At 44.0% G+C, this 19,702-nt stretch overlaps 1 protein-coding gene across 5 annotated transcripts in view; it reads right to left on the bottom strand.

Moving 5' to 3' along the window:
- Positions 1-19,702, bottom strand: part of PIP4K2A (phosphatidylinositol-5-phosphate 4-kinase type 2 alpha) — a 175,986-nt gene that overhangs the window by 58,279 nt on the left and 98,005 nt on the right. For all 5 annotated transcript variants that reach the window (XM_036345084.1, XM_036345090.1, XM_036345116.1 and 2 more), the window contains 2 exons: positions 18,862-18,958; positions 845-997 (listed from right to left, as the gene is read on the bottom strand). In XM_036345084.1, coding sequence (XP_036200977.1) covers positions 845-997; positions 18,862-18,958 — 250 coding nt within the window. The remainder of the gene's footprint in view (positions 1-844; positions 998-18,861; positions 18,959-19,702) is intronic.

Here is a 19,702-nt window from a genome sequence, read left to right as displayed (position 1 = left end):
TTCCCAGGTGATTATGAAGAACTAATGCTGAAGGGTGAAAATGAAAGAATAGAGTGTGAGTGGGGACCAGGCAGAAAAAGACTAGTGAAAGCAGGATATAGGATTTGGAGGTGTAAATGGATAAATACGCACAGGTCAACACCTAACTTCTGATGTGTGCAAAAGACTTTTGAACTGCTGCCAAATCTTAAGCTGAGCGATTTTAAAATCAGGACGGCAAACATCGAAACTATTATACAGGAGAGTATTTAGATTAAAAGCGTTATATTAATAACTAATCATCTTCAGAGGATAAGCATTCCTAAATGTTAACTGTCAGTAATCTGGCCACAGTACTTTTTAAAAAGCCCAGCTAGCCTGACCTGTGCGGCAACCTATGAACCAGGAAGTCATGGTTTGATTCCTGGTCAGGGCACATACCAGGGTTTCAGGCTCGGTCCCCAGTAGGGGGCATGCAGGAGGCAGCCGATCAATGATTCTCTCTCATCATTGGTTGTTTCTATCTCTCCCTCTCCCTTCCTCACTGAAAGCAACAAAAATATGTATATATATTTTTAAACCTGCTAACTTTATTTTGCAACCAAGGTACATGCCCTTGACCGGAATCGAACCTGGGACCCTTGAGTCCACAGGTCGACGCTCTATCCACCAAGCCAAACCGGTTAGGGCAAAAAATTTTTTTAAAAAAATAAAATAAATAAAAAGCCCAGCTAGAGGCAATTTTGATGCCAAATGTGTTCTCATCACTTCCTGACGATGTATTTAATATTTAAATCTTTGGTCTTGATGATCAGAAGTCATGAATGTTAACCTTTTCAGAGTTTCAAATATAAAGAAAAATTACCTGGTGGTATTTTTTCAGGATGTTGTGCATTTCAGCCACATCTTCACTCGTAATGGTCTTGATGATGTATCTTTTGTCGTAGGATGTGTGGAATCGGGCTCCGCTGCGTGCCTGGGAATCGTTGGGCAGGGGTGCGCTCCTGGTCAAGGAGTTCTTCCCGTTGGGATAAGTGGGAAGGAGAAAAGAGAACCAGTTAAAAACATGGCTTTCCGATTTCCAAACAATCTGTTGTCATCACAAATTTTCAAAAACATTTGTGTTTGGAAGAAATTGGTAAGTAGGATGACAACATTTTATATGCATCATAAATTAAAATGCTAGTCTTTCAAATGGAATGAAAACAGGGTGGGTCTGTATTATAATTCTAATGTCCTTAAAATAGGCTAATGTCTAGAATTACAATCAAAGTTATTTTGTTCACCTTGCAATTTTGTGAGTTGGGCAAAAGCCCAAATTTTCTTCTTAATAAAATTAGGTCCCAGTCATGAAAGAAAATTTTACATCACTGAGCGTTTCCTTAATGACAGGGATTCTGCCAAACATTAAGCACAGAGTACTTCTCCCAATTCTGATCTCATCCTCATGAAACGGTTTCTATTAATATCACCATCATTTTATAGATGAGGAGATGGAGATCAGAAAGGTTTAACAACTTGGCAAAGGTCACAGAGCTAGTAAGGGAAGAGCTAGGATTCCATCTAGTGCACTGGCTCATAACCCACGTTCTCAACTAGTAAACAACTCAATTAGTATACACTGCTGCCTGCCACGTGCCCTGGGAGGAGGCCGGGCAGCGACATTCTACAATAGCTCTTCAGAAGATTCTGATTTGGCCCATTTTCCACCCCTGGCCAGGAGAGTTACTTGGGAGGAAAGGGTAGACTTACTAGCTAGAGCAGTGGTTCTCAACCTTCTGGCCCTTTAAATACAGTTCCTCATGTTGTGACCCAACCATAAAATTATTTTCGTTGCTACTTCATAACTGTAATGTTGCTACTGTTATGAGTCATAATGTAAATATCTGATATGCAGGATGGTCTTAGGCGACCCCTGTGAAAGGGTCGTTCGACCACCAAAGGGTTCGCGACCCACAGGTTGAGAACTGCTGCTCTATGCTAACCCAGGAATGGAAATAGATTAGTGGTGGCCAACCGGTCGGTGGGGACTGTCCGAAGTGTTCTTGGATAGTATTTTTTGTCTCTTTCACCTGTCCTTCCTTTCTAGATGAAACCCAACAGGATCCAGCCATATGAGGTGTGATTATATTGCAGTGGCACAGCTGTGCATGTGGGTCCTTTGTGAGCTGAGGGACGCTGGCCATGTGCTCGCTCTCATTTCCAAGGATGGGCCTTGGTACTGCCTGATACTACTCCCTGAGATAGTACATCTTGGACCAATGCAAGCAGGCACACCTATAAAGTGCAGAGCCAATACTGCGAATTTCACTGAATTTGCTTTCCTTAGCTTATTAGAAGAATAAAGAATCAGTATAACTCCCAATGACTTTAAATAGCAGGATATGGCAGAGTTAAATTATTCTTAAGATAACGAAATTCATTAGACAGACAGGGTGGTGAAAACAATTTTCAGGATGAAAATGGCTGTATGAACAGGAGTTTATCAATTACGCTGCTTTTTCTAAAAAAGAAAAATCTCCTTTATACTAATTTCTCTGATTAAGATTCAAAGTGAATGCTCCTTTAACACTAGAAACAAGCAATCATTGCTCTTGGCTAATAGCCTTTTCCTCCCAAACATTAATTTGTAAAAGGTATTCCAGATAAAACAAGAACACTAGGAATCGTAAGATTACAAATTACTTTCAGGCATAAAATCAAAGTAGGAACAATCAACTTTATGAGAGTCAAGCAGCCAGGTTATACATTTTATACAATTGATAATACCTGTAAACTAACTTATGGGAGGGTGGGAAACAGTACAGGATAACTACATTCAGCAAAGGACAGAATTACAGCAGCATCCGGTGCATAGGTGGCTTTCTTAGGCATATTAGATATGAAAGTATAATGTTCTGTCACGGATCAATGGGATAGAATAAAATTGAAAGCTGCACCATCAGTGCGTCTCAAACTTTAATGAGTAACCAAATCACCTGGGCTGGGGTCATGTTAAATTGCAGATTCTGATCCAACAGGTTTGGGGGGGCGGGGGGCATCTGAAGAAGCAGATGACGCTGACAGACTGTGTCTTTGGACCACATGTGAGAACCAAGAGTTCCTGAATTGTGGCCACGATGTGTTTCATCTGGAGCAGCGTGTGCAGTCTCTGCATTAAGTGTGCTATAAGTACAAACTTACCTGAATAAACGCCTTTCCTCTTATATCCTGCCCAACTCTGGTTTCATTAAAATGAGAAACTTTAAAGTAAAGAATAATTCATTGTATTAATTCACTAAAGAAATGTCTAATTATACTGACTATGCTGAAGGTAACGCATGGATTTAAAAAGGGCCAGAATGCATACTAACATAATGTCACAATTCCTCAGCTTACCTGCTACCTCCTTCCAAATCCTTTGCCTTTCCTTTCAGTTTCTAAGACATTGATAATTATTTATTACAGATTTTCCATATGGATATTGGCCATATCTTAATCTTGGGATATTAACAACTTATAAATGCTAATCTTGATTTTGCTTCAATTTTTCAATAATCACATTAGTCCCATCCCACAATATCTACTTCCAGCGTGTGGAGGAATGGTTTTAAGGCTTTTAGTTGTCAAATAATCTGAAGTGTCAGGAACAGATATTTTGTTAAATTTAGAATGCACGTTTTACAATCACTATGAAAAAAAAAAATGTATGCGTCAAACTTACTGAAAGCCTCAGACAAGCAGAAAATCAGAAGAGTAAGCACAGTTGCACACAAAATGCATGATCCCTGGAATGATTCTAAGGCCTGGAAGAATGCAACTCATTATTTCCCATTTATTTTCACATTCCTGTGAGACAGAAAAAGCCAGGTGTATTTTCCTACTTGAAGGTAACGAAATTGGAGTATAGCAGAGTCAAATCATATCATATGCCTACGGCTCCTGCCTAAAGCTTCCTCTGAGGTAAGCAAAGAGAGCAATTTATAAAGACAAGACTAAACTTTTGCCATTACGTAACATCATAATCATAGACTTTTTGTAGCCTTTGAAGTGAGGCAGAAGTGTTGGCTTGTTTGTGTTAAAGGCAGTGCTCTGTAATGGTGGGGTGCGGCCTGGCACCTAGGACATGCTTCGCCACTCGTCTTCCCTGGGATGTGTCATGGTCTCCTTGAGCCTGTTTCTGGGCTTGAAACGTGATGGAATAAGCCCAGGGGAGAGGGTGGGCTAAATCAGATCTCTACTTCAGTGTTTTTAATCCCTCTAAAAATGTAAGCCCTCGGAGACACAGCACACTGCTCTGGGGCTGCTGGGCAGTGCGGACCTCGGAAGGCGATTCGATGTTTCCCAAGGAAAGTCCACTCAGAAGAGAGCCCAACCATCATCTCCGCGGGGCATAATGATGGTTCAGGACATCTGGGCCAAGATTAAAGAGAGGATGACAACAGTGCTCAGAGCAGCATGAAAATAACACTTCATAGATTCCAGATGTACTCAGGGCAAGAATGAGAAAACGAGCTAAGGAAAGGGGGTCAGGGTATGTATGAAAATAGTCATGGAGCGGCCTCAAAACAGTCCGCTATCTAGTGAAACTGAATATTGAAACTCATCAGTGTGCTTTGTTCTGTCACAAAGGAAAAATGAACCACAGCATCATACAGGTTGGACAAGCTTGGGAGGCCAGGAGGACAAAGCCCTGAGAAGAAACAGAGCTTGAGAGTGATCTATGGAGCCGCCAAGGGGTCCCGCTATGTGTAAATAAATCTCATAATCAAAGAGCATGATAGTTGGAAACAACCATGGAGATGATTCCAAACCACTCAATTTACAGCTCAGAAACCAGAAACCGGAGTGGGAATGACTTGCTGTCTGAGCTTGTTAGGGTGGAGTGGGACAGAGCAGCTGGCCTCCCCCCCGGCCCACCACCACTGCCTCCCTGCCCGGCCCGAGAGTATGCTGGGCATTATGATGGGATTGTTGGTATAGATTTCTGTGTGGAGTCAAATACCCTCTAATCACAATTCAGTGCCTGAGCCAGCTGGCAAAACCACCAAACTTGTCTTTAAGTTTTCAGTTTTGCCAAGTAAAACGTGAAAAACACCATCAAGAGCAGCCTCAGTGCTAATGTAGTCAGAGTCCCTAATTTATGCTTTTATTACCACGTGTACAAATCTACCTTGACTGGGTCTAGGACTGTTCATTACCTGCCTTTACCTGAGGCAGGCAGGGTCAGGAGCCACCTTCTCTTGAGACAAGAGCTGAGGCAGATGTGTGTTTGCGGGGCAAGGCTTCAGAGCAGGAAAACGAGGCGCTGCTGAGCTCAGGGCTAGAGTCAGACGGTTCACAGGGCACAGGCAGGGCTGAAAGATGCCTCGTCCGCAGGATTTCCTGCGTCCTGCGCCCGTGGTGACAATCCTACGAACCCTTCATCTCTCTCACCACGGGGCCCAGTTCACCATGTCTGGTTTAATTAGTTCACATGCCTACGAATAGTTGGAGGTTTTCATTTTCTTTTGGTCACTGGCTTTTATCTTTACTAGTAGAAGACTCTCCCATCTTCTGTCTTTCCCTTGTTTAGATTGTGTGGGTTTTCTTGGCAAAGAATGCCAAGGTTGAAAGGAGTAATCTTTTATATTGGGAATGCTAAAGTGGTTGGGGGTTTGGGGGGGTGGAGGGGGTAGGGAAGCAACATAAAAAAAAAAAGACAAAATTTGCAAGTTAGAACAAGATCTGCATGGAAGAAAGAAGTTCTGGTCCAAGGCACCATTTAAAAAAATTATTTATCTTAACCACCCTAAGTCTGAGATGAAGACCTGATCCAACCAAGGGCCTAAAAAGCAACATTTAAAGGACTGGTTTAGTCATCTTCAAGATAATTCCATTTCCAAACTCTAATGTTCACTTTTGGGTTTTGTGTGTGTGTGTGTGTTTTAATGTTCATTTTCAAGAGCCCTTACCCCTACTTACCTGTCTGTCTTTATGAGAAAGCTACCAGGTAAAATTACCCAGTGAAATCTACCTGGGGTTTGGAGAGGTTTACTCTCTTTAGAAAACAAACTCCTTGTCAGAGGCAAAGCTTAGAGAGTTCTATGTTCTGTAACATGGTGACATTTTAAACATGTAAAACCTGGGTCCTCAGTTTGAGAAGTGTGAATGTGCTATGTGGATATTTGGGGCCAAAGTCACAACACAACAAAGGCAATCCAGGGCTTACTCAATGTGTGAAATCCTGGCCTTCTGCAAGGTCCTAATATACCTCCCCAAGTCTAGAAGCCCTCAGAAGAGAACACATTCACAAACCCACCAAGTGTACACTCATCAGCATGTCCTGGACATCGTGCTGAACTTCAGAACCACCTCGCCACATGAAGTATAGCTTATTCATACTTCTATTTAGTTCATTCATATGTTCCCAGGCTCATGTTGCCCTAAGCAGAGGCCTGGTGACCTTTCAAGTTTCAGAGTCCTGATGATGAAGACAGAGACCCAGAGCATGGATCAGGCATAGGAGCCTTAGACGTCAGGACTGCGACTTTGGGCAAGTCATTTAAGCTCTTTGTGCCTCAAGTTTCCACATCTGTAGAAAGGTAGTAATAATGAGAATAATAATAATAATCATCAAAAGTTTGGGGGTTAAATGAGATAATATACAAAGTTTTCATAATAGTGCCTAGAATACAGTAGTATTCAATAAATTTTAGCTACTATTATAAAAAGCAAATTTTACCTTGGAAGGTAATGAGAGATGCAGATCAATATTAATGAGTTATTCTGCAAGTGGTAAGATAAAAATAAAGAAAAACTTGTAGAAGAGAAACCAAGATGGCAGCATAGGTAAACACCGGAGTTTGCTGCCTCGAACAACCACTTCAAAAATACAACTAAAAGACAGAACGAACATCATCCAGAACCACAGGAAGGCTGGCTGAGTGCAAGTTCTACAACTAGGAGGAAAGAGAAAAACATACCGAGACTCAGAGGAGGTGCAGTGCTGAAGTAAAATACTAAGGTGCGGAGTGCATGCAGAGCGGGCTGGCGGCTGAGGGCGCGGTTGTCGTTTTCAATCGGGAGGGAGTCTCAGGCTCTGAGCTCCAGTTCCAGGCGAGTCTCTAGGGACCCAGACTCATATGGGAGAAGTGGGACTGTCTGGCATCGCTCAGAACCCTAGGGCAGCTTTCTCTCCGTGGGGCTTACAGAGATTACTGGAACACTGAGAAGCAGAGCCTCTGAGGGCAAGACTGAGAGCAGCCATAATTGCTAACCCCGCCCTGTTGATCCCATGGGACCCACCCCACCCAAGCCCTGCAGGGAGACTTTTGCTGGATAGCCTCAGGCAAAGGCTAGATTAGCACCTCCCTAGAGATCCAGGAGCCAGGAAGCCCAGAGGTCAGAGTGGGACCATCCAGTTTGCAGCTCCGTGGAACCATAAGAGACACACTCAGGGGGCAGACTCAGTGAACACCAGAGCCCCATTGAAGCAAGTCTAGCCCCAGAGGGGTGTCTCCAGCACAGAAGTTCTCCCACTGCAGACACAGCTGATTCTCACAGCCAATTGGCCTGGAGGTCAATTCCTCCCAGTGATAACTACAACAATCAAGGCTTAATTACAACAAGACTGTGCATAAAGCCCACAAGGGGGTGCACCAAGAGTGTCTACCTCAGGTAATTGGGACACTTAGCACACAAAGGCACTCTATCGACACAGCGAAGCATAAAAAATGCCAAGACAAAGGAACGACACAAACAACAGAATTGGAGGAAAGCAAACTGTTGGATATAGAGTTCAAAACCACACTTTTAAGGTCTTTAAAGAACTGTCCAGAAGCCGCCGATAAATTTAATAAGGCCCTCGAAAAGACTGGTGAGACCGCTGATAAATGTAGTGAGATCCTCAAGAAATCTAATGAGACCCTCGATGTTGTGATAAAAAACCAACTAGAAATTAAGCATACACTGACTGAAATAAAGAATATTATACAGACTCCCAACAGCAGACCAGAGGGTTGCAAGAATCAAGTCAAAGATTTGAAATATGAAGAAGCAAAAACACCCAACCAGAAAAGCAAAATGAAAAAAGAATCCAAAAATACAAATATAGTATAAGGAACCTCTGGGACAGCTTCAAGCATACCAACATCCGAATTATAGGGGTGCCAGAAGATGAGAGAGAGCAAGATATTGAAAACCTATTTGAAGAAATAATGACAGAAAACTTCCCCTACCTGGTGAAAGAAATAGACTTCCAAGTCCAGGAAGCGCAGAGAACCCCAAACAAAAGGAATCCAAGGAGGACCACACCAAGACACATCATAATTAAAATGCCAAGAGCAAAAGACAAAGAGAGAATCCTAAAAGCAGCAAGAGAAAGAAACTCAGTTACCTACAAGGGAGTACCCATGCGACTGTCAGCTGATTTCTCAACAGAAACTTTGCAGGCCAGAAGAGAGTGGCAAGAAATATTCAAAGTGATGAATACCAAGAACCTACAACCAAGACTACTTTATCCAGCAAAGCTATCATTCAGAAGTGAAGGCCAGATAAAGAGCTTCACAGATAAGAAAAAGCTAAAGGAGTTCATCACCACCAAACCAGTATTTTATGAAATGCTGAAAGGTATCCTTTAAGAAGAGGAAGAAGAAGAAAAAGGTAAAGATACAAATTATGAACAACAAATACACATCTATCAACAAGTGAATCTAAAAATCAAGTGAATAAATAATCTGATGAACAGTATGAACTGGTGATTGTAATAGAATCAGGGACATAGAAAGGGAATGGACTGACTATTCTTAGGGGGGGAAAGGGGTGTGGGGGTGAGGGAAGAGATTGGACAATAATTGTGCACCTATGGATGAGGACAGTGGGTGGGGAGTGAGGGTGGAGGGTGGGGTGGGAACTGGGTGGAGGGGAGTTATGGGGGGAAAAAGAGTAACTAATGTAATAATATGAACAATAAAGATTTAATTGAAAAAAAAAGAAAGAAAAACTTGTAGAATGAGTTCTTCCAATTAGCTCTGGGTTCCTTTCCCCGACCCCAGCCAAACCTCAGTCTGAACCCAGTGAAAATTGAGACTGACATACTTTTACAGGCTATTTTCTACAGCCCTCAATAATAACCATTTACATTTTTAAAAGAGTATTTAAATGTGTGTGTGGGGAGGGAGGGGGAGCAGTGAGCAGTGAGCAGGAGCAGGCATGGGCTAAATGAGACAGAGGGATTGAGGAGAGAGTCCGGGCTTTGGAAAAGCACCTGGAAAATGATCGTCTAAGTCATTTGTTTAACCGGTTGGGCTACCACAAAATCCATAATCCCTTCAATGCAGCAGAGCCTTAAAAGGCTTTAATCAACCTTTAAATTATAGATGTAATGGAAATCTGAGAGTGTTTTGTTGCCTCCACTGCCCACAATAGTCACTTGTGGCCTGCCTTGACCACCTTTCTTGTCTTTTCAGGATTTCGGACCTCAGCATACATGGTAGAAACAGGTTGAGTTAGAGGCCAAGTCAAGGGAAATGAGGCCTCTCAAGGATCCCTGCCCCCACCCTTTACTCTATTATCTGATCATCTGCAAACAAAGACAGTGGGGCATAATGGTCTCTAAGCTTTCTTGCTCTGATGAACATTCAGGAATAGTTATTGCTGGCAGTTTGTAGAGACTTAGGAAATGGACAATGGTTTGCTATTAGTTTGAAGAAAAAAATGTAATGATAAATGTAAACACTGCAATAAAACATGCTCTATTCACTGGCTACCCTTTTCTTCTACACATTTGATAGTCTCATATTATAAAGTATGCAATTCTTTAAATTCACATGTTCTAAATGGAAAAACTTTTTATCATAACTCTGTACCCTCAAGAAAAAGGTATCCAAGTCAATGGTGGAGGAAAAAGAAAGTAAGCATTCTTCTTCATAAAAGCTTTACTGAGATATAATTCTTATACCATACAACCCACCCATTTAAAGTGTATAAATCAACGACTTTTAGTATATTTACAAAGTTATACAGCCAGTACCACAGTGAATTTTAGAACATTTTATCACCTCAAAAAAGAAATCTGACAAAACAAATGAACAAAACAACGCAGAAATGGCCGCATAGAAACAGAGAGCAAACTGATGGTTGCCAAAGGGGAAAGGGTTGGGGGGATGGGTGAAAAAGGTAATAAGAGGTACAAACTTGCAGTTATAAACTATATAAGCTATAGGGATGTAGTGTACAGTACAAGGAATATGTCAATATTGTAATAACTTTGTACAGTGATAGATGGTTACTAGACTTATCAGGGTAATCACACTGTAAGGTATACAAATGTCAAATCACTATGTTGTACACCTGAAAATACTATAATATTGCATGTCAACTATCCTATCTAATAAAGAGAGAATATGCTAATTGACCTTCACACTGTCACAAAGATGGCAGTGCCCTCAGCCAATAAGAAGAGAATATGCTAATTGAATACCACACCTTCAAAGATGGCGGAGCCCACAGCCACAAGATGGCGGCAGGCCTGGCTGCTCCGTGCACCTGCCTCAGAGTCCTCCAGTCCCCTCAGCCTCCCAGCTGCCCAGGGCCGCCCGAGGCTCAGGTAACCAGGGCTGGCTAAGGCTTGCGCTGCTGGCAGTGGCAGCAGCAGAGGTGTGATGGAGCGTCACCTTCCCCTGATCACCGGGTCGCCTCCTGCCCCGAGGGCTCCCAGACTGTGAGAGGGGGCAGGCTGGGCTGAGGGACCCCCCCATCAGTGCATGAATTTTCATGCACCTGACCTCTAGTCCTATATAATAAAAGGCTAATATGCAAATAGACTGAATGGCGGAACAACCGAAACAACCAAACAACTGGTCACTATGACGTGCGCTGACCACCAGGGGGCGTGTGTAGAACATGGCAGGTGTTGGCCGCAGCAGGATGGTGGAGCAGGTGAGCAGGGGTGCCAGACCAAGGCAGGGCGCTGGTCATTGTCATTGGGGCGAACCTCTGGTGGTTACTGAAAATTCTTTGCTCCCGCGAGCCATGGTCCTGCCTGGCGCTCACACCTGCTGCTGGGGCCGGAGCCACCGCATGCACCCATTGCCAGCGCCAGGCCCACTCGCACCCACAGCCAGCACAGGAGCTGCCGCTCACACCCACTGCCAGTGCCTGGCACCGGTCCCGATCACTCGGCGCCATCAATGGGTGCGAGTGGCGGCTGCCTGCCCTGAGGGCTTCTCCAGCTCCCCCTGCTCCTGAGGGGTGATTGGGGCAGCAGCTGCTGCTCCCACCCACTGATGGTGCCAACCCCAATCGCTCCACGCCGTCAGCAGGTTTGAGTGGGGCCGGCGCTGTCAGCGCGAAGCAGTGGTGGCTGCAGGAGCAGGGCTGCCAGCAGACAGGGGATCGGGGGCCATGGCAGGAGGGGCTGGGCGGGGGCACAGAGGATGGGCTGAGACCCACCCCTATGCCTACTGCAGCCTCGTGGCCCACAGTTCCTTTCAAGGTGCACGAATTCGTGCACTGGACTCCTAGTACTTCAATTAAAAAAAAAAAAAGAATAAAAAGAAAACTGTACCCATTAGCAGTCACTCCCATTCTTCCCCACAGCCCCATAACTAGTGAGTCACTACTTTCTATCTTACATATATTGGCCTATTCTGGACATTTCATATAAATGCAATCATACAATACACAGGTATTTGAGATTGGACCAAACATTCTTCTTGCAAGTCCCTTGACCCACTGTGACATCTGGGATATCGCAGGTGTCTCTGGTGAGTGTGGTGACATTGTGGGTGCTCTCTACTCAGTCCAGTGCAGTGGACACATGATAGCCCCGATATAGCTTCTTAGCGATGCGCCTAGGCTTGCTGGGGTACTGGGGATAAAATAAACTGTTTGACAAGCTATTAGATGAAGGGCAGGTAAGAACATGACAATTTAGTCCATTTTTGCCTATCCTGCCACTTGGTAAGTAAACTTATTTTTCACCACTTCCATCTTCTACAGCCAAACCCATTACTGATCTTACAATATACCCTCTTTCAAATCTCAACAGCTCTGTTTGAATGCTGGTGCCATGTCAGCCCTCAGTGGGAAATAAAGCAAATAATGAGAGATGAAGCTCACTCTTCAATGGCCTTCCTACGTTTATAATTGGAAATTTATTGTCCTTTCCCTTGAGAAAGGGATTAATGGTGCTATCCTTCCTCCCCACTCCTCTAAAAGTCTGTACTGAAGATGTTTGTTTTTGCAGTGGGGCATCCAGGATTAGTGAGGCCCCCAGAAGGGTGTGGGACATTTAAAGGTCAATTTAATTAGCTCATTCTTATCACCAATCTTTCCTACCGTAGCTCATAAAAATGTCACAGTTTAGTAACCATAATGGTCCCCTGTACATTTTTTAAATACTCAAGCGTTTGGAATGTTTCTCTCGAACTACTCATATACTCTTATACACATTTTTCTCCCATTTTGATATGAATGTGTATATCTGCCAAAAATCATGTACAAAAAACTTCTTATTTTTAGTCAACAGAAAGGCCACTTAAAATCAGTGCTGCCATGTTCGACTGTATAAAGGCCACCGCTTTACAAAGGAACATGTCAACATTGTGTGCAAGAACCTAAGTGGCAGGCATCTACTCGAGGTAACTTAATAATAGATCCTGAGATTCACAGCTGAGGGCCTCCATCATTTCACAGATGAGAAAATGGAGACCTACCAGGGCTAAGTGACTGAATTAAGTCACAGCATCAGTCACTGAAGATCCCGGAAACAAACCAGCCTTCCAACTCCCAGGAAAATGTTCTTCTTCCTGACCGCGGCCACCTATTTCATGGACTTGAAATCTGGAAGCCAATCGCTGGCCTGCTGACTACTCAGGATTATGATTACATGCCTCACATCACACGGCCCAGGAGCCGAGCTGCCCAGACAAGGCTGCTTTCTGGGCCTGTGTTGGACATACTTTATCTGAGTGAGCACAGATGGTCCTCTGACCCCGTCAGAGAGCTAAAGACCAACATGGTAACTTGAACATTATCATCAACAATTTATTAAATGCCCACTGTGTTCAAAGACCTGTGTTAAGCTCTTGGGGAAATTCAGAGAAAGCCTGGGCTGTGACCCCAGGCACAGAACGGCTTTCATTGTGCAGGGGAGCAAGACATAGCAATTCAACACTTATCAATAATGAAACAACCTAGGAAAGAAGAACACAAAAGTGAGAGGCAGTGACCAGCAGAGCAAGAAGCAGAGTTGTAAGAACTTCACAGAGCACCGTGCGACCACCTTTAAAAATCTCAAGGTTACAATGCCAGAGGCCTGGGTCAGGCTCATGATGAACAAATGTGGCATCTAACCTGGATAGGTGCTCCCTGTGCTAGTTCTTTGTTGAAAATCACAAGTCACAATCCAAAGTGCATTCAGGGGCAGGAAATGCAGGCAAACAGAGAGTCTGAGTTCCATGTGGGGTCAGAGGGGGGACAGTCTGTGGTGGGAACAGTCATTGGTCCAACTCATAAGAAGGAGAAGCCCTGCCTGGGTGGCTCAGTTGGTTGGTGTGTTGTCCCATATACCAAAAGGTTTTGGGTTCTATTCCCCGTCAGGGCACATACCTAGGTTGTGGGTTTGATCCCTGGGAGGGGCCTGGACAGGAGGCAACCTATCGATATTTCTCTCACATGGATGTTTTGTGCACGCTCTCCCTCTTTCTCCCCCTTCCTCTCTCCATAAAAATATCAATGAAAACATATTCTCAAGTGAGGATTAAAAAATAAAAAAGCAGAGCCAAAAACTGGTTGGGTTCAGTGGATAGAGCGTCGGCCTGCGGACTGAAGGGTCCCAGGTTCAATTCCGGTCAAGGGCATGTATCTTGGTTGCGGGCACATCCCCAGTGGGAGATGTGCAGGAGGCAGCTGATCGATGTTTCTCTCTCATCGATGTTTCTAACTCTCTATCCCTCTCCCTTCCTCTCTGTAAAAAATCAATAAAATATATTTTTTTAAAAAAGAGAGAGACTTGTCTAGCCTTGGCCAGTGACTCAGTGGTTAGAGTGTCCACCTACAACCTAAAGGGTTGCAGGTTTGATTCCCGGTCAAGGGCACTTACCTGGGTTGCCCATCCCCATTCTTCCCTCCTCCAGCGACCTGCTCTCTCAATGTCTCAGGCTCTGACACCTCTGGCTCCTGCCCGTTGCTCTGGTGGCCCATCAGCCACCACTCCTGTGGCTGTACTCTTTCCCTGTCTTGTGGAGATGCTCTCTGCTCGACCCTGTCAGTGCCAAGTGTCCTGCTTCATGCCTCTTCTTCACTTGTTGGGGTATCGCATGGCCTAATTTCTGTATCTCCGGCAACCTAGGTATGTGCCCTGACTAGGAATCAAACCCTTAACTTTCTGCTGCATGGGACGATGCTCCACTGAGCCACATCGGCCGGGGCCACCACAATTACCTTTATAGAAAATCCAGATGACATCACATCCCTGCTCCGTGTAAACCCGCAGGACTGCTCACACGCTTTAGAATCTGGTTGAGGTCCTCAGTTTCCACATCAACTGTTCCCTCTTTATCTCCACAATCCACCACCATCCAGTTGCTTCATTTTCCGGAGCTTCGTGGCCTCCATGTTGTGGCCCAGAAAGCTCGCTTCCCTTAGTGTGCCCACTCCAGCCCTCACTCCCGTTCTTCCATGGCGTTTCTTACGGGTCCACCCAGAGCACTTACTCCAGTGCCCAGACCCACTTTTTTTGAGCCTGCAGCCCAGTAAACCAGCTGGACTCAATTCCTGTCCTCAGACAGTTTAAATTATATTTGGGAAAGCTGTATTTGAAAACATGGTGATAGACTTTATGTTATAGAGATATGGATAGATTTTTTTTCAAAGTTTAGTATAGTCTGAAGGCCTTGACACTTTAGAATTTTATTTTTAAACCTGAAACAAGAGCATCAATAGTCTAAAACATTACCTCTTAAAATTATTTTAAAATTAGAATTATCTGTTACAAATAAAAAAAAGAAATGCATCAATTGAGAATAACAAGGGGCTCTTTTTTTTAATCTTCACCCAAGGATATGTTTATTGATTTTTAATTTTATCTTTTTTAGAGAGAGGGGAAATAAGGGAGAGAGAGAGAGAGAGAGAGAGAGAGAGAGAGAGAGAGAGAGAGAGAGAGATTGGTTACTTCCCGCATACACTTCCATGGGGGATTGAACCCACAGCCAACTGAGCCACACAGGCCAGGGCAGTAATGAGGGATTCTAATTCAGGAGATGCTATAGAGGAAAAGTAAACCTGATATTATCCTCTACAAAGAACAAGAAGGCTTGGTTTCCAATGCATTTAGGTTTAATTCATCATCTCCATCCTGTACAACTTTTTGGGTTCTGGTGGGCAATTCTCTCCCATAGTTCAGAAACTTTAACTGACACCTCCATTTAATTTCCTGGAACTGTTATAGGGGGGTCTGATTCTCTGAGAAACAAGAAAGCAGATTTTCTTGAAAAACATTAAAAGTCAGGATGTCTGGGTTTCTGTAAACCTTATTAGCATCTAATACGAAATCTGGTATATAAGAGTTAACAAAAAAGAAAAAGGAATTCCTTCACCCTTTCTTCTCTTCTGCATTTCCTACAACGTCTAGCAGAGCCTGACATGTAGTCACGCAAATAAACACACACTGAGTTGATAACTGTGCATGAAATCACCTAAGGGGACTAGAGCTTAAGGTGGCACTGTAGCTGCAGTAACAGTGGAGGCCTCCGTGGGAGGAGTCATTTTGAAAGATCTTATCTTAAAAGTATGGTAAGGGGGAGTCACATTGGCCCAACAATGATCAGAACACAATTCAACTTTGAGCATATTACAAACCAATGAAATAATTTTGTGAAGCACTAATCAATTGAACAAAGTTCTGAATCTGGAAGCACTGAGCAAATGCACACACACACACACACACACACACAGGTTTATATATATGTACAGGTTAAGTGATACTGTTATTAAATGATGAATATTCTAGAACTGTTGCTTGAATTAGTCTTTAACAGCAAGAAAACAAAGCTTTCTTTTTAAAAGACAGGAAAGAAATCAAAACCAGAGGAAGGATACAAATGTTTATGGGGACAGCAAGAATGCTTTTTAATTACTGTAAGTTCACTGATAAGCGGTCAATGAGGTAGGCTAATTACTACGTTCTGCTTTTATCCGAGTGCTCAATAATGACTTTTTCAGGTGCAGGAAAAAGGCATTCACACACACAAGGCAGGTCAAGAACATTTATTCACTGGCTTTAATAGGAAGGTTTGAATATTAAATGAACCAGACAATGGAGCTCCTTGTGGCCACATTTATATAAAGCTGCTACATTCAAGCACTTCAGAAAAATAAACACAGCAAGGCAAAGGCAGCCTGAAGCCTGGCCCCCATCAGCGGTGCCTCCAATAGGTGAGGAGACCCCAGGTCACTGATCCTACTTTTCAAACCAGATTGGGAATTTGGTCCTACATGTGTCAGCTGGTACTTGTTACTAGTTCTGGCCATGATGAATGAAATGCCTGGCCAACAGTGAGTCCAAGTGCCAAGCAGCTGGGATGATGGGCCCCTCTGGTGACAGCCTAGCCCCTCTGTCGCCTTCACCCCTACACCGTGCAGGGCCCTCGGGCACCCAGCCACAGCCAGTGTTGGCACAACCTCTTTCTTTTTTCCAGACCAAGTAGCCAACAAAGTGTGTTGAGTCCCACTGCTGACAAATTTTTAAGAGGTGCAGATACTGGGAAAGAAACACAGGATTGGGGAGGGAACGAGTATATCTCTGGTTTATCAAAGATACTTTCAACACCCACAGTTGTTGTTTTTTATTTAATAAAAAATACAGTTGCCAAAGAGAAAGCCGCAATTTAAATGCCAAAAGCACCAGGCATGGCCGAGGAAAGGAGTGGTGTTCAAATGATTAATTATCCTCACACTGGCTCTCCTCTATCCCACTCTCATGCTAAGAGCTTCACAGACTTGCCAATTAGTTGGTGTGAATCGCCCTCCACTTGCCTAATTTGCCTTCAAAGTTTGTACTCAGCAATTTGCATTTACTTAACTATCAGCTTACATGGTTTTTGGTTTTAGGGGGGAAAGGGAAGGAAAATCGCTCATTCCTTAGTATTTCAGTAACTAAATTGGTCACTTTAGGAAATTTTAAAAATTACTTTTATCTGCTGCCATCAGAACTCAGGATGTAATGGGCCCATTTTGGACCTCATTTAATAGGGCTGATTCGGAGAAGAAATACATAGACTTCATTTTGGTAATGAATTAAGGAATCTAACAAGATTTTGTTGCTTAGGCCCTCAAAAGTTAGTTTCTGTGAAATGCGAGTATAAATGTTTTTGTTTTTTTTATAAAAGAGGAGGGGACAAAGGGAGAAACACACCTGCGCTTCCCACGGGCGAGTAGCCGCCCGAGACCTCAGTTACCAGCCGTTTGCTCCTTTTTAAAGGGCTCAGTTTATTTTCATGTGGCCTCCTCAGATGTAGCAACAGTTCTTAACTAATGGGGAATGGTTCCTTTTTATTTCATGCAAACCCTTTTTACTATTCCAAATTTGTTCTTTGAAAGTGACTTATTTTTTCAGCAGTACATTCCAAGTCTAAGTCTGATCTAGCTCTTCCTCTTAACACATGAAGGTCAAACCTGAGCGATGTTGGCTCCGCCGCAGTTTTTCAAAGCCAACCAAGTGCCCACATCCTCCCTGTCACACTTCCCCCCACCCTCCGGGGCGCACCCAGCCTCTCCTCAGGAGCTGGGCCTCGGTGGACAGCCAGGCCTGGTCCACCTGCAGCCCAAAGCATGGCGGCTGGAGGCTCCTCATGCCTGAGCGAGCAGTGAGGGAAGAAAAGGCCTGGCAGGGCGGGGAGGCCCACAGAGCTTTAGGAAAGTGTAGTAACTCGGTTCGAATTGCCTTAGAGGCCGGATTCTTCAAGGGAAAATACAGGGTAAGCTGTGCTAACGTGTGAAGTCATCCAGGGTGGCAATATGGCACTTAATGCAGGATAAATTAGGCTTTCCCACTTAGGGCAAATGAGAGAAAGTGATTGCTGGACTTAAAGGATTTAAATAAGCCAGTCCTCTCACAGTACAATGAACAGACTGTCGTAAAAGGCCAGGAGGTAACCCTTGCATCTCCTAACATACGGTAGACTTCTGCTCCTATAGGAAATCCTTGGCTTTTCCGAATCTAGCTGGCTAAGCGTTAGGACACATGACCATGGGTCAGCAGATATGACAACACCATGAGAACCAGGCAAATACAGGGAGAAAAGCAGCAGTGCACTTTTGTCTGTGGGGGTACGAAGAGTGAAGGGCGTGTTCCCCAGGGCCATGCCCGGGACAGGTGGGCTCCCGATGGTGAGGGCAGTGTGCGGGAACAGTGCCATGCTGCACTGTGGTGCTCAAAGAGTGGCCTCTAACAAAAATGCTGTGGGCCAGAGGCAGCATTGGCCAATCTGAAAAGCAGCAAATCAGCACAAACAAGAATAGATTTCTCAGATTCCCAAGTGGCCTCTACCAATGTAGGAAATGCGAATTCCACGCACACATACACACTTGCCCAGGCTGGTGACACATACGCGGGCAGGAATGAAAAGGGGTTTCTGCTGGTAGAGCCTCTGCCTCTGGAAACGACGGCACGTGTAAGACCCTCGCGTGCCTGCTCTCTCCCCAAAGAATAATCCCTTTTCCTGCTGACGACTGAAAATATAGCACAGAGGGGTTCCTAACTGAAAGAGCCCCTTATTTCAGAAAAAAAATCATTGAACATTAATATGTAAACTAACAAGTACTATTATACAATGACTTGTAATGATAAAAACTCAGTCCTATCGCACAGAGCGTGGAAAAATGAAGCCTGTTTGAAGCAACGTTACAAAAGCAACTCACCTGGAAATCCTGATCGTCGATTCCAAACCTCTCCCGCAGGTTTCGGAAGACCATCGGGCAGTATTCCTTAAACTTGAAATGGCTCGGCATGTTTTCTCTGGAACAGGATATTGTGAAAGCAAGCTCAGATATACAGAGTTAACCAGACTTGCATCTCCCACCAGCTAGTTCCATGAGTAGCCAAGGAAGTGCCTGGAGTTCCCTTCCCACAGGGGGCCCTTGAACAACATGGGGGTTAGGGGTGCCAACCCCCCATGCAGCTGAAAAGTCACGTGTCACTTTTGACTCCCCCAAAACTTCACAAATAGCCTTCTTGCTGACTAGGAGCCTTACCGATAACATAGTCAGTCAATTCACACATATTTTATGTGCTATGTCTATTATATAGTGTATTTTTACAAAAAAGTAAGCCAGAGAAAAGAAGATGTTATTAAAATTATAAGGAAGAGAAAATACATTTACAATACGATACACATTTATTTTTTAAATCTACATGTAAGTGGACCTGTTGTTCAAGGGTCAATAGTACAAGCCACAGTAAGACCCGGGGGACAGAGGGTCAGACTGATAACATTTGTGTCCTCTCACCACCTAGGAGCACTTGGCCTATATGATCTTTTAATCCCGACCACATGCTACAGCTGCTTCCTCATCAGGAAGATGAGGTTGCCAAGGGAGGGTCCACCCTGCAGAACGTGGTGAAGAGAAAGCCAAGAATGTGGACAGAGAGAAGGGCACCAAGAGAGCCACACTCATCCTCAGTCAGTAGTGGATGCAAGCTTACAAGACTGCTCTCGCTCCCTGAATGACCTATCCTATATAATAAAAGGGTAATATGCAA

Source organism: Myotis myotis, unplaced genomic scaffold (assembly GCF_014108235.1).
Source record: "Myotis myotis isolate mMyoMyo1 unplaced genomic scaffold, mMyoMyo1.p scaffold_m19_p_1, whole genome shotgun sequence".
NCBI lineage: Eukaryota > Metazoa > Chordata > Mammalia > Chiroptera > Vespertilionidae > Myotis > Myotis myotis.
Note: the sequence above shows the minus strand (reverse complement) of the source record. Positions and strands in the feature narration are given on the sequence as shown.